At 53.2% G+C, this 14,976-nt stretch overlaps 1 protein-coding gene across 1 annotated transcript in view; it reads right to left on the bottom strand.

Annotated features, from left to right (window-relative positions):
- The window catches only part of JPH2 (junctophilin 2), a 75,003-nt gene extending 60,333 nt beyond the window's left edge, over positions 1–14,670 (bottom strand). Inside the window, exon 1 of the mRNA NM_001081998.1 lies at positions 14,249–14,670. Coding sequence (NP_001075467.1) covers positions 14,249–14,627 — 379 coding nt within the window. The 5' untranslated portion in view covers positions 14,628–14,670. The remainder of the gene's footprint in view (positions 1–14,248) is intronic.
- Between the last annotated feature and the right edge of the window lie 306 nt (positions 14,671–14,976).

Below are 14,976 nucleotides of genomic sequence, written 5' to 3'. Positions count from 1 at the left end.
TCTCCCCTGTTTAAACACCCCTACTAGACAATGTTCGAATGCACATGTAGATCACAATAGACTTCATTGGAAAGTACAGTTTTAAGTCACTTCAGTGAACTGCAGATTGAAAAAACTTAACAGACACACATGGGTATCATTCTGATTTTACAGCAGAAAACCTGGCACTGTTCCAAGTGCCTTGACTAGAACTTGCTCCTCTGAGAAACAGAGCTCCCTTCCAAGGCCCTCACCCAATCCCAGCTCTGTTCAGAGAGCGTGGCCATTACAGAAGCCCAGGAGAAGGCAAGAAGACCTGGAAGCCACTGAGAGACACAGGATCCTGGCGATCCCCACTGCCTACGGAAGTCCTGACTGCCCCAGTTCCCATGCACCTGCCAGCCTGGTCTTCCCACGCCCAGTTTCAAAGCCACCTCCTTCAGGAAACCACGGTCCTCCCTCCAAATTCTCACTGCCTGCCACGTGTGTCATCTCCCATCTTCTGGGGCAGCTCTCTGTACCTCATCTGCTTTGTCTGTATCTCGTCTGCTCTGTCTGACAGCCATCCCTGCTCCTTCCGGCCTCTCACGCAGATCAGATGTCAGCACAGGGTCTCTGGACGGCCCACGTGAACATCATCAACAGACACCACACAGGGTTTCAGATGGAGCGGGCAGGTTCAGAGTGGGCACCACAGAAGTTGAAGTGATACCTTGACAGTAGGAATTCCATTTTGGAGGGGTCTACAGCTCTCATCCAAACCCACCAAGGCCAGGCCAGGAAAGCCAGGGACACACATTGTGGTGGCCGCCATGCCCATGCACAGGCGCTGTGTAGATGCTCCTGGGTGTAGGGACACATCCCAGATTAGCTCTGCCCCACTTGATAAAGACTAGAGACCCACGCAGAGTTGACATCTTTGGGGCAGCAAAGAATCGTAGAATTTGCATGGGTTTGTGGAACAGAAAGAGCTGACCCACAGCCTCCCTAATCTTTCTACCTCCCATGATCTCTACCCTATCCCTGCAGCCCAAGCCACACTGGTCCCTCCAGCTGACTACAGTAGAATCCCCCCTGGTCTCCCCTCAGCTTGACCTTGGCTGCTGACGGGGTCATTTGCTTTAATCGAGGCAGGGCTCCACAGGTTATTCCCCCTCTTGGGAGTGTGCAATGGCTTCCCAGGGCCTTGAGGATGCCTTGGTCGGCCTCAGGGGTGCTGCAGGTGGGTGACTTTGCAGGGCGGGCTCTTGGGAAGCACGCCTGAAAGGGACGACTCAGGGTTTGGAAGAGGAAGAAGCTGAACATCTGCAGTAGAAGCTCCAGCTGACCCCAGGGACATCTTCCTAAGCGGTGCAGCCCGTCGGAGCTGTCCATGATGGAACCACTCCCTGACTATGCAAGAGGCTGGGAGCCGCCAGCAGCTGACACTCCTGGCAGCAGGAGGCACCGTCCTGGGTGCTGTTTGAAGGTGCACCCCAGAGTCTACTCAAGGATAACGTCAAATTAGCTGGGCTCTGACAACCTCTCCAGCCTTATCCACTCCAGAACCCCTGCCCCCTGCCCCCTGCCCCTGCCCCTGCCCCGTCTCTGTGCTCCTGCCTTTCCTAGAACACAGTACACTCCATTCCCACAGTCGCTGCTCTTCTGCCTGCCAGTATAGTCTCCCCCCGTTAACTCCTCTTCATCCTTCAGACCTTGGCTCAAGCGTCACCTCCTCCAGGAAGACTTCTCCCTGTTACCAGGCCAGGTTCCCCTGTTACCAGCTCATCAATTCTTCTGCTTTCCCTGCCAATCACTTGCTGTACTTGGTAACTAAGAAACTGTTAGACGCGATCTCTGCTGTGAGAGTGCATGTGCCTGAGGACAGGGACCAAGCCTGCCTTGCCCACCACAGCAGCCCCAACACCCAGTGCAATGGCTGACACCAGAAGGCATCCAGTAGACACTGTCAAGTGCATGAGTGAGTTCATGGCCTTGCACCAATTCTCAACAACTGTTGACTCCCTTCATTTCACAGGGACAGACTACAGCATGAGTGACCACCCCAGCTTGCCTGAGATCCAGGGGGCTCTTGGGATATGGGACACCCAGTGCTAACACCAGGACAGTTCCAGGCAACCTGAGGTGAGTGGTTACCCTAAGTCTGGGTGAGAAGGAGAGACGGGGATCTCACTGTAGCTCAACATTCAGGCAGGCAGGCCACCCAGCCCTTCTGCAAAAACCCACAGAACAGTCTCTGCAGCCAATATCCTACCAGAGCTGGTCAGGCTACTGTTGCTGTGGCTAGCTCAGTTGGTAGAACATGGGACTCTCAACCCCAGGGTCGTGGGTTCGAGCCCCACGTTGGGCGCCAGATGTTGCTGTGGATTCGTTCTGAGAGGAGGAGCGTGGTGGGGGTAAGAGGCGTAGAGTCACCACACAGACCCCGGGTGAAAGCAGGCCTGAGGCGAGCAGCCTGCAGACGCATATATTTCAGTTGGTACAGCAGCTTAAATAGCCAAGGCAGCCAATCCGGTCAAGGGGCGGTTTATGCCCTAACCAATCACAGCCTGTTGCCAGGCAGTATCCGAAGCCATCCAATCACAGCCTGCTGCCAGGCAGGTTCCGTTGCCAGGTGGGTTTTGAAGCCATTCCTGAGTAACTGACGTTCGCTTGCCAGCAGCCATCTTGGCATGGCCTTCTCATTCCACCACAGGCTACCAACTGTTGAACATCTCGCTTGCAAAATTCCTGAAAGTGCAATGATGGGATCCCATGTCCAGTAGGAGCTGGCTTCACCACCTTATATTTAATATGGACTTTCATATTCCTGATATCTGCAAATGTGTGACACGGTCATAGAGAATCGGCCCCGCAGAAGTGAGAATATCTCAGTTCTGAGAGGCTCACAGCTGCAGCGGAGCTTGGAGACCATCCAGCCCAAGGCAATGAGTAATCTCATGGGCCACCTTTCCTTGTCCTGTGTTTGCAACAGACATTACTAATCGATCATGATGCTCAATCTTAATATGGCCTCACAGTCTCCCCTCACTGCTTCTCCAGCAACCACAGCCAACTAGCTAGTGGTGTGTGTGGTAGAAAATCAACCTACCGTTAGGGGTAAGTGTGGTCCAGCACCCTCATAGTACAGAGGAGGAAGCTTAGGCTCAGAGAGGTAGAGGGACCCGCCTGAGGCCATGCAGCCAGGCAGTATCTCGGCTGGGACTACAGAACAGACCTATCCCTCACTTGTCCTTTCCTGCTTGCCTGGTCTTGAGTGAAGAGGACCAAAGGGGGAACCATTTGAGATTCTGAGTCTAGATGCTGGGGACTCTGTGTAGACCCCTCCAAACCCTCTTTGCAACCTAAGGTCTTCTCATCATGTCTGTGGGTAAATATTGTGTGGGTGTTGGGGAAGGAGCACTTTCCTAAAACTTCTGAAAACAAATGTCATATTTGCTCATTGCAAAAGTTCAAACATAAAATAGATGACCTCTACCGTCCCCAGGGGTGACTGCTGTTAACAAGTTAAGTTCTTTCATGGCCTTTTTCTACTCACTATAGCATCTACATAAAACAAATTGGGGCTAGTGTTGTGGCACAACTGGTTAAGGCTGCAATGCCAGCATCCCACATGGGTGCTGGTTCAAGTCCTGCCTGCTCCACTTCCAATCCAGCTTCCTGCTAATGCACGTGGGACAGCAGTGAAAGATGGCCCGGGTATCTGAGTCCTTGCCACCCCATGTGGGAGACCCAGATGGAGTTCCAGGCTCCTGGCTTTGGCGTGGCCCAGTCCTGGCCATTGTGACCGTTTTGGGAGTGAACTAGTGGATGTAAGATCTCTCTTTGTCACTCTGCCTTTCAAATAAATCATAAAATGTTTAAAAAAAATTCAAAAAGTGGTTGCTCCCCACTCCACCCTGGGAACACTACCTAGCACCCAGCAGCACCCACGACAACCTGCCACATGGCTCTTGCTCCCTGAGACGCCTCAGGCTCCTTTCCCTAGCAGGGTGAGTGGTCTACCTGGGCCTTCCCAAATGGCTTTAGAACGCCATGTCTGGCTGCACGGATGAATCCAAGAGTCCCTTTGGTGAGCATTTGGACTGTATTACATTTTCCCAGAACAATCGCAAGGCTTTGCTCTCTGGCCCGCCCACGGGGCTGGCACCGAAGTCTCTTCCCAAGGTCCCAAATGCGGCCGTCCATCAAAGTTTGAGTCTCCGGTTTCCTGGGATCACAGACGGACACCCCAGAACGGAGAGCCTGGCGGCGTTTGTGAGCAGTTCCCGGGAGCTGGGTCGGGTTGTGGTGAGAGGAAGAGAAGTCCCCTCAGCCTGCAGGGCTCTGCCGCCCCCACAGCCAGAGCTGCTGCCCCGGATGACACCCTGTGGCTCACACACGAAGCCGAGGATTAGCCAGGCGACTGCCCACATGCTGACAGCCCAGGGCCGGTGGCCTGGGGCAGCTCCGCGATCCTGAGGCTGCAACACTAAGGGCTTTGGAAGCCAGAAATGACTGGGGGTGCAGGGGACAAATGGGGCCAAAGAAGTGGGCTGGGTTCAAAGGGAGGCCCACCTTGAGTGTGTACAGGCCGCCTACCACCCTTATGCCCCTGGGCACGTTGGACAGGCATCGCCACCCGACACTGCCCGAGACTGAACTCCTAATCCCCTTTTCACACTCGGCAGCCATCTCAGCTCAGGAATGCTGTCCTTCCATGGCTCGAGCCAAAGCCCTGGGATCGCCTTCACCCCTCTTTTCTCACTCCTCTGATCCAACAACCAGCAAAATACATCAGTTCTTCCTTCAAAACTCCACCTCTGGCCACCTTGGCTGCTATGAGGTGGTGGCCCAGGTCTCCGTCATCTCTCATCTGTGTTACTGCAATGAACTCACTAAATGTTCTCAACGCTACCTCCTCCCCCACCCCAGTCTCTTCTCCATCCGGGTTTCCCCAAGGGTTTCAGGGGCCCAAACACATAGACCATCTTTCTCTGCTTTCCCAGGCGCATTAGCAGAGAGCTGGATGGGAAGTGGAGCAGCTGAGACTCGAACCGGTACCCATATGGATGCAAGCCAGTGTCACATAATGCCAGCCCCCCGACTCCAGTCTCTTTTCAACACAGCAGCTAAAGGATCCCATTTCACGGAGTCAGGTTCTGTACCTTATAATCCTCATTTTCCCCAGAGTGAAACCTCAAATCTCACCAAGGCCTACCTGGCCCTGCACAGCCCTCCACACCTTTTTTTTTTTTTCTTTTTAAAAGATTTATTTACTTATTTGAAAGTCAGAGTTACACAGAGAGAGAAGGAGAGCCAGAGAGAGAGAGAGAGAGAGAAAGAGAGAAAGAGAGGTCTTCCAACCACTGGTTCATTCCCCAATTAGCCACAAGGGCAGAGCTGCACCAATCTGAAGCCAGGAGCCAGGTGCTTCTTCTGGGTCTCCCAGTGGGTGCAGGGACCCAAGGACTTGGGCCATCTTCTACTACTTTCCTAGGCCATAGCAGAGATCTGGATCAGAAGTGGAGTGGCCAGGACTCAAACTGGCACCCATATGGGATGCTGGCACTGCAGGCGGCAGCTTTACCCACTACGCCACAGCGCTGGCCCCTCCACACCTTGAGGGCAGGAACATTACGTGGATCATGTATCCTTCCTGTATATCCCACACAGGAGACAGACTGTCAGTCTGTCCTGTCACTGATGTTATTAAATCTGACCACCTGCTTACGAAGTGGTCCATAAAGGCTTCCAATTTAATTAGAAATAACAAGCATGGGGGCCAGCATTGTGGCACAGCAGGTAAGAGCTGCTGCCTGCAGTGCCGGCACCCTGTATGGGCACTGGCTCATGTCCTGGCTGCTCCATTTCAGATCCAGCTCCCTGCTAATGGCCTGGGAAAAGCAGCAGCGGATGTCCCAAGTGCTTGGGCCCCTGCCTCCCATGTGGGAGACCCTGAAGAAGCTCCTGGATCCTTGCTTCGGGTCAGCTCAGCCCTGGCCATTGTAGCCATCTGGGGAGTGAACCAACAGATGGAAGATCTCTCTCTCTCTTCCTCTCCCTCTCTCCCTGTAACTGCCATTCGAATAAATAAATTGTCTTTTTAAAAAATTAGTAACAGGCATGGAAACATGATGCCAACCAGGCAGTGCGTCTCCTGCAGGCTGCACACGCCCTTGGGCCTCTGACACCATCCACAGCCACAGTTGCCCACAGAGGCTTGACCACCCCTAGGTACCAGGTGCTCACTTCTGGCCTGGTGGAGGAGAGCTCTGCGTTCCTACTGCCTTGGGCTGCTCTGTGACTCCTGCCAGCTGGAGTCTGTCTGGGCCATTCAACTCATCAACTCCCCCTTATACAGGGAGTAGAAGCTACCAGGAGCAAGGAGGGCCAGGCCTCACGGCCCACCGACTCCGCGGCTCTGGCTTGGTAGGAGATGGGTGAGAACAAGGACGGTGCTCTAGCCTACGGCAGGAAGCCACCCTGTCCCCTCACCTCACGCTCCCCCCTCAGCCAGGGCCCTCTGCAAACACTCGACATTCTTCCCCAGGGTGTGGTGGGCAAGGCTTGATCCAGGGACAGCTGCTGCGGTCGGGGCACAGAATATGCAGGCCCAGGAAACAAGCAAGTCATGAACCTCAGGGCCTGGCCTTGGGCAGGGGCGTGGCTGCAGGCACTGGGCCCATCTGCCCCCTGAACCAGAGAAGGCCGTGGTGAGGAAGGACTCATGATGTCTGCCTCCTTGTCTTACTGCTGGTCTGCCCTGCTCTCCTGGGGTCTCCAGATGATGCCAAGAAGCTGCCAAGACAGCAACTCCACCGGCTGTCAAGCTGACCCCTGGCTGTGAAGTTGGACATGAAACTTCCAAGATGAGGTTAAATTATGCTGATTCCACATTGGAAAAGGAATCGTGCCTGGCGTGGTTCCCTCTACACTGGCAGGACTCAAGGCAGAACCAAGTGAATCAGAGTCTTGGCTTATTAATGCTTCCAGTATCAAAATCTCCCACAGACAAGGACAGCTGTGGTTTGGGCCATCCTGGATTCATTTACCTTTTGAAGTGTGAAGACAATACAGGAAATAAAATATGTATTTTGGCATTTTCTATGTGTCTGGCATTATGCTAAGTACTTTATATGTCATATCTCATTTCATGTCTCAAATATATATTGAGGGATATTTTAACATATCTAGTGGACAAAAGAAAATGGAAGCTCAGAGCAGTTACATGATATGCCCAGTATCACATGCCTAAGAATTAGCACACCTGCGATCTGAACCCAGATCTGGCTTCTGCAAGCTTCCAAACTGCATATCTCCCTTTAGGAATGTCAGATTCTCTTAGGATTTCTACACTTGATGTTTAACAGCAATTAAGCCATTTTACATAAAAAAATACCCCTTTAAAAGCTGAAAAACAAAAACAAAAAACTTCACTAGAACTAAGAAATTACAGTAAAAGCTAAAGAGATTCAAGTCAACATGCAAAAATAATTGTATATCTGTAAACTAGCAATTAACACTTGGAAAAATGAAATTTAACATGCCATTTATGATATCATTCCATAAAAAACAAAAGATGTGCAAGACAGTGAAGACTCCAAAGCATGGCTGCGTGAAATTAAGGAAGAACCAAACAAATATGGCTACATACCATGTTCATGGATTGGAAGACTCCCTGTTGCTAAGATGTCAATTCTCTCAAAACTAATCTGTAGCTCTAATGCAATCTTAATCAAAACCTTAGCAGGCTCTTCTTATTTTATTTTCTTTTAGAAATTGACAAGCTGATTTTATAATACATAGAAGAATGGAAATGATCTAGAACAATCCGATCCCAAACAAGAAGAGCAAAGCTGGAGGACTTGCCCAGTTCTAAGATTTCCTATAAGGCTGCAGTAACCAAGACAGATTGAAACTGGCATAGAGACAGAAAAATACTCATAGATCCACAGAAAACATATTCCTTTGGGGCAAATAAATATGAAGGTTAAGCTTCTTTAAGCTTGTCTTCATAGGATATCACGAGCCGAGAGAATTAACACCAGGTATTGCTCAGTCCTCCTTTCTGGCAAATTCACTTAGCTCCTGTGTTCAGAGTCCAAAGAGCTTAAGTCATTAACTTTGGGTAGGAAACAAAGCCAGTTCCAGAGAGCAGAAGCCTGGGTTCTGACCCAGTTATCAGAGTGAAAGCAGAGGGCTCATTTTTTCATCATGGAACAACAGTAATAATAAAGCCCTAACATGTGCCCAACTCTGTTCTAAGAACTTCACACATACCAGAGCTTTATTTAATTCTCTCAGCAAGAAGGCATTAGAGAGAAAATAGTCAGGGTGACACGTAGGAAGGGAAATATGATTTTGTGATGACTGGAGTCAGTTTTCTGTTTTTGTACTTACGTGTGGATAGACAATTATAGGATGAAATGCATGCCTTGCAGGGGGTTGTAATCCTAAAAGTTTGAAGCTACTAGAGTAGTGCAAGAGAGGGTGATGAAGAAGCCTAAATAATAATGCACATAAGATTCTTAGCCTTGAGCCTGGAACATAGTAGACTCAAAACACGGGAGGTGCGATTAAAACCATTGCTGAGGTAGGCTTCACTGGTGTTGGTTCCACGCAGTTTCGGAGAGTCCGGCACTATTTCAATACTTGCTCTGTCCCTCTCAAGTTATTACGTGGTGGGGCTGGCGCTGTGGCACAGCAGATTGAGCCACAACCTGGAACACCAGCAGCCCATATGAGCACCAGTTCAAGTCCCAGGGCTCCACTTCCTATGCAGCTCCTTGCTAATGTGCCTGGGAAAGCAGTGGAGGATGGTCCAAGTGCTTGAGCACCTGCAACCCATGTGGGAGACCTGGATGGAGCTGCCTTTTTTTTTTTTTTTTTTTTTTTTTTTTACAGGCAGAGTGGACAGTGAGAGAGAGAGACAGAGAGAAAGGTCTTCCTTTTCCATTGGTTCACCCCACAATGGCCCCTGCAGCTGGCGCATTGCGGCTGGTGCTCCACGCTGATCCGAAGGCAGGAGCCAGGTGCTTCTCCTGGTCTCCCATGGGGTTCAGGGCCCAAGGACCTGGGCCATCCTCTACTGTACTCCCAGGCCACAGCAGAGAGCTGGACTGGAAGAGGGGCAACCGGGACAGAATCTGGCACCCCGACCGGGACTAGAACCCGGTGTGCTGGCGCTGCGGGTGGAGGATTAGCCTAGTGAGCCACGGTGCCGGCCCTGGATGGAGCTTCTGGTTCCCAGCTTTGGCCTGGCTCCACCATGGCCATTTCAGCCATTTGGGGAGTGAAGCAGCAGATGGAAGATCTTTCTCTTCTCTTTCTCCTCCTCCTCTCTCTGTAACTCTGCCTTGTAAATACATAAATGAATCTTCTTTTAAAAAAAGTCTTAAATGGTGTTGAAGGAGCCCTGCCCTTTCATTTGGATCTGGGTCCCACAAATTACGTAGCCAATCCTAACTTTTTTATATCACTATAATTTTTTAAAATATGTATTCACATTATAAAATATTCAATTGTCTCTTATTATTATCAAATTCCATCCCTTCCTCTTTCTAGCTAGAGGACCTTGAATGAGAATCCCTGTCTGATCTCGTCTCAGCTTCTTTATCTGTATAACAGGGAATAACAGTTCTGCTCCTTGTGGTTGTGAAGGGCCAAGAACTGCACTCAGCACACAGTAAGCAGTCCTAAAATATTAGTATTAATTATTATTATAATTAGCCTATGGAAACAAGTCAACGTTGGGCCTGGTTTTTCCACAGCACAGTTTGGGGAGAGGATTGTAAAACTAACCAAAGGCTCTGGACTGTATCTGAACACAGGATCACTTCAAGTATCTGGGGACGAGCTAAGAGAAAGCTTAGCAGCAACGTGTAGCCAGCCCAGGCACACGGTTTCAGGTCGCGTTAGGCCTCTGAGACCAAGGCAGGGCCCCAGTCGAGAAGCTCAGGAAGCAAGGATCCCTGATGGCCCCTGCAGTGCTGGAGCCTCTGGGCCGCTGGGCAGGAACAGTCGGCAGCCACACATGACAACTTCGGGGCTGGGGCCCGGGGGGAGGGGGGACGCCGGCTTTAAATCAGCAGCTATTTTTAGCTTTGCTATATATGGCCAGAGAGGAATGAGGGCTATAGGAGGGCGGTGGTGCTGGGGGCTTACAACAGGTTGGGAGGCAGGAGCCCAAGTGCCTTCTCCTTCCTCTTTCCACGCAAGAGAGAGAGCGTCGCCTCCAAGCCAGGCAAGACGAGAGGGTGTGGGGAGGGCACTGGAACAGCAGGGGCTTGGGAGCACAAGTCTGTTTGAGTCCCTTCGGAACTGTGACCTTCCAGTGTTTTTGTCCATGACCTCTAGTGAGAAACATTTTGGGGGGGCTGGCATTGTGGTAGAGCAGGCTAAGCTGCTGCCTGAGATGCCAGCGTCCCATATGGACACCAGTTTGAGACCCGGCTGCTCCACTTCTGATCCAGCTCCCTGCTAATGCACCTGGGAAAGCAATGGAAGATGCCCAAGTCCTTGTGCCCCTGCACCCAAGTGGGAGACCTGGAAGAAGCTCCAGGCTCCTGGCTTTGGCCTGGCGCAGCCCCAGCCACTGCGCACTCCCAGAGGGGAGTAAACAGCTGATGGAAGATCTCTCGGTGTGTCTCCCCTCCTCTCTGCGTTACTTTGCCTTTCAAATAAATAAATATATTTTATATCCCAACACACATAAACACATACATGAACACACACTCATACACATACATCTATCCCCCGACCAGCAAGTTTTTCGGGAAATAATCCTCTCTCTTATTCTCTGTGAAACATTCTCGCATGTTCTGTTCTATTCCATTCTTGCATGTGAAAACCTGTGGGTCGCTAAAGTGAGTTCACCACGCTCAGGGGTGGGCGCTGCTGGTTGCAGCCCCGGTGACTCTGACACGGGCTAAGGCAGCCCCCAGCATGTGGGATGAGAGACCCGTGTCAGCTTCCTCTCCTGGCCGGACAGCAAACTTGGACGTCCCGGTGTCTGTGCCCGCTTTTAGCTCCACCTGGAGCGGCCCTTTCCTGGGGGCACCTGGCTGTCTCCTGCACAGTGGCAGGACACGGACCCCATCTGCTCTAGGACACTTCCCTGGGTGCGCACGTCAGGTGGTGGCCTGCTCTCGCTTCCTTGGTCCCCTGCCCGTGCCCGCCTCCTACCCGACACTGGGCCATAGCACAGTTTCCTGCTAGTCTCTCCATGCTGTTCATTGCTCACCCACTGCGTAGCACAGTGGCTTCATAATCACTCAATAAATTCCTGAGTGGCTTCGTGATCATTCAATAAACATTTGTTGAATGAATTCATAATATATAGCAGTAATGGTGACTATCATTACTGAATATTCATTTATCTCATGTGAAGTCTTATGAGAGGTTTAGGATAGGTCCATCGTATGGGTAAGGAAACGAAGGCTCGAAGAGATTAAACAAGAGGATGGGGCCAGGGCAAGAGGCTGGGCTACTGACTCCTGACTTCCTAATCCCAGGATCTTATTTGTGCACATTCCCCTCCGTGCTACCCAGGATGGGGCAGAGGGCAGGGCCTTAGCAAACTCTCCAGGGCACTGCTGACAGGTTGATTAAAGAGATTTTCCGAAGCAGCCGCCATATCTAATTTTGGAGGGTTACACGTTGTGTGTGGCTTGGGAGAGAGAATCTGTGAGGCTTCCAGGGCCTCTAGGCGTCTCATTCTGAGGAAGCCTTGGGCCCCTGACAAACCTGAGCAGCAGGTCCTCTCATTACCCGGCCTGAAGAGCCCCTGGCCACACCTGGGCCTGCAAAACCCAGGGCCTGCAGAGTGAGGTGACCTGGCCCCGCCCACAATTCCAGCCTGCACCCGGCTTGCCTCCCTCAGCCCCTCTGTTCCTGCCTTCTGGTATTCTTGCTGTTCCTCCCACAGAGCAAAGCCCAGTCCTGCCCCAGGGCCTTTGCGTCACCACTCTCTCTGCCTGAAAGCCTTCACGTCCTTCCAACCTCTCCCATCCCGCTTCTGAAACCATCCCATGTGAAAATGCCGCCCTCTTCCCGCTCTGCCAGCTTCCTTCATAGCCCTGTCAACTTCTGAAAATTATACATGTTTGTCTTCTCTCTTCTCCACTTGACAGGGAGCCCCTTGTCTTGCTCACTGGCCCCTAACATACGCTGTGGGGTAGTTTCTGGCACAGAGGAGGAGCTCGGTAATAATGACTGCGTGAACGAAGGAGTGAGTTTTTCTCCTTCTCAACATTTTGGCATCGGCTCAGTTTCCCACGCTCAGCTCAGCCTGGAAATGTGCGTCCCTTTGACTTGCATCCGGACCCCCACTGCACACACCCCTTGGTGTGGAGAGAGGGAAGAGAGAAGTGGGAAGGCAAAGGGCATTTGGCGCGCGCCCACGGTGCACCCCTTTGCATAGGTAACCAACACCTCCAAACGACTCAAGGATCTCCTGCGTTTTCCAGCCACAGGAACTGAGGCCTGCTCTCTGCTGTGAGCCCGGCGCCCAGCACAGGGCCTGGCAAAAACCTCTGGGGGACGGAAGGGCACTGGATCACAGAGTTTCTGCAAATAGCTGGAGGTCATCAAAGTAGCACGTGGTGCAGCCAGACGTTGACCCCAAGCTTGTGCCATGCCGGCCTGTGCTCTGCAGCCACCCCAGGTGGCCACGGAAACTCAAGGCACATGAGGGCAGTGCTCACCCAGACACCCACCACCTGTAGCCAAGACACCAACCCACCCTGCACCCCAGGGTGTCTCAGTGCACCCCAGGGGCCCGGCGTGAGCAAACCTTGCACCTGGGCTGCCTGACGCCTCTTTCTGCCCCACATGCCTGGGTCACACCCCGACCCCAGCCCACTCGGAGCGGCCTACTCCCAGTCCTCTGGCACAAAGAGAGGAGACCAGTGGCAAACACCATTCCATACAAATGCCTCTAACCCAAGTTCACGCTTTTCATTAGCCGTGGTTTCCAGGTAAACAGCCTGCCAGGAAAATGCCATCGAGCTACCCTGAGTCCAGTGCTAACGCCCACTCAAGGGAGGAGGGGCAACCCGCTTCCACGTCCACTTCCACGGGCGTCGCACAGCCAAGGCCTCTGGCTTGGCCAGAGAAGGGGCACTTTGGGGTCATCATTCGGGACCGTCACAAAAGTTCTACAACTCACAAAATACTGTTTGTCTCTTTGCCTGTGGTCTATAGCTTGCTAGCCCCTGATTCAAACTGTAATATGTAAAAAACTGCCTGATGAGCCGGTTCAGAGTTCCCTGGGCCCTTGCTCAGGGATCCGGATTCAGGAGGGCCGCGAGGGGTCCTGAATTTACATTTCTAACGGGTGGAAAGGCTCGTCGACCACCCACATTTGGAGCGGTACCTATACTTAAGGTGTCTCATTTTATGGATGGGGAAACTGAGGCTGAGTAAGTGGAGCATGGGAAGTTACACTCGGTGGATGGATGAGGTCCATGACAGCGGCTCTGTCGTCCCTGTGCCAGGCTCCTGTGTGTGTTCTCGCCCTGCGACGGCCCTCCTGCTCCTGAGCCCTGCGGCCCCGCGGCCCTCCCCTCTCAGCCTGTGCAGCCCCCGCTCTCACCCTCACAGCAAGTTTCCCATCACGATCCATCTAACTGCTCTCCGTCTCGGCACGCGGGACGTACCCGTGAGCAGCAGCTTGTCTGCTTGGCCGGCTTGGAAGTCGGGGACGGTAACTAACCCTTCGCATAGTGCCCAGCAAATAGGATGTGCAGCGAATCAGGAGTGTGTGGATGCACAGTGAATGGATACACGGATGGACGGATGGACAGACAGAGAGATGGGCGGGTGGCTGGGCATGTGGATGGGTGAGTGTGTCGGCTTTTGGGTGGGCGGGCAGGTGTGTGGAGGGATGAACGGATGAACACCGCTCGTGACCTATTGTTTGAAAATAATAGCCAAATGGCTGTCATGGCAGAGTTGAGACTGGACCCTGACGCTGCTACCGCACAAGCTGGGGTCTGCTCCACAGCTGCTCCTCCACCGGGCATGCAAACAGCAGCAGGCACATTCTATTGTGTTTACGTGGCAGGCGTGCATGCAGCATCCCTGCCACGGCTCTCGGCGGCCCCTTTATTGGCACCACCTTTGCTACCAAGAAAACGATGCTCAGAGAGGTAGGTCATCTTGCCCAAAGCCACACAGCGAAATCACATCCTAGCCCTCAGACTCTCTGCCAACAGCCCCTGGCTCCCCCCCCCCCCCCCGCCCTCCACCGGCCTTCCTCCTGCTCCGGCCCCTCCTCCGGGCTCACCTCCATCTGCATAGGTCTCGGTGCCATAGCCATCCTGCAAGCCATTGTTCCAAGTCCCCTCATACTTGGCACCGCTGCTGGTGCTCTGCCGGGTTCCGTAGCGTCCCTTGAAGCCATGCGTCCACTCGCCCTTGTACAGCCAGCGCCCCTTGGTCTCTATGCCCAGCCCATGCCGCTTGCCCTGGCTCCAGTAGCCTTCAAAGGTGTTTCCGCTGGGCCAGGTGTAGACGCCTGCCACTTCAAAGCCGAAGTTCCAGGAGCCGGAGTATTCGCCCTGGCCCTTGGGGCCCGTGCACAGCCCGTGTCCGTGGGCCTTCCCCCCCTCCCAGCCCCCACAGTACGCCCCGCCGTCATCAAAGTCAAAGCGGCCCCCGCTCATGGCATCCTCGCCTCCGGCCACCTGCCCGGCCTCCAGCTTGGGCGACGCCCTGCAGCACCCTCAGGGCTGGGCCCCAGACTCACCACCGCGCCCCACAACAGGGGGAGCGAGAGGCCAGCAGAGGCTGAAGGAGCCCAGCAGCCAGGTCAGTGCCGGGTGGGCTGGGCAGAGCCATGCCTGGGAGGCCCCCCTCAGTCAGCCAGGGGCAGGCTGCCCCTCGGGAGGGGGTCAGGTGGGGAAGAGGCACAGCCCCCACGAAGCATCCCAAGCCGGGCTTCCATGGAGTCCAAGGAAAATCACGGTGATCCTTCAGGAGGCACAGTGAAAGGGGAGGGCTGGCGGGGTCCCC

The sequence above is a fragment of the Oryctolagus cuniculus genome, chromosome 11 (assembly GCF_051225735.1).
Source record: "Oryctolagus cuniculus isolate XC-2025 breed Fujian yellow rabbit chromosome 11, ASM5122573v1, whole genome shotgun sequence".
NCBI classification, from domain to species: Eukaryota; Metazoa; Chordata; class Mammalia; order Lagomorpha; family Leporidae; genus Oryctolagus; species Oryctolagus cuniculus.
This window is presented reverse-complemented; position numbering and strand designations above follow the sequence as displayed.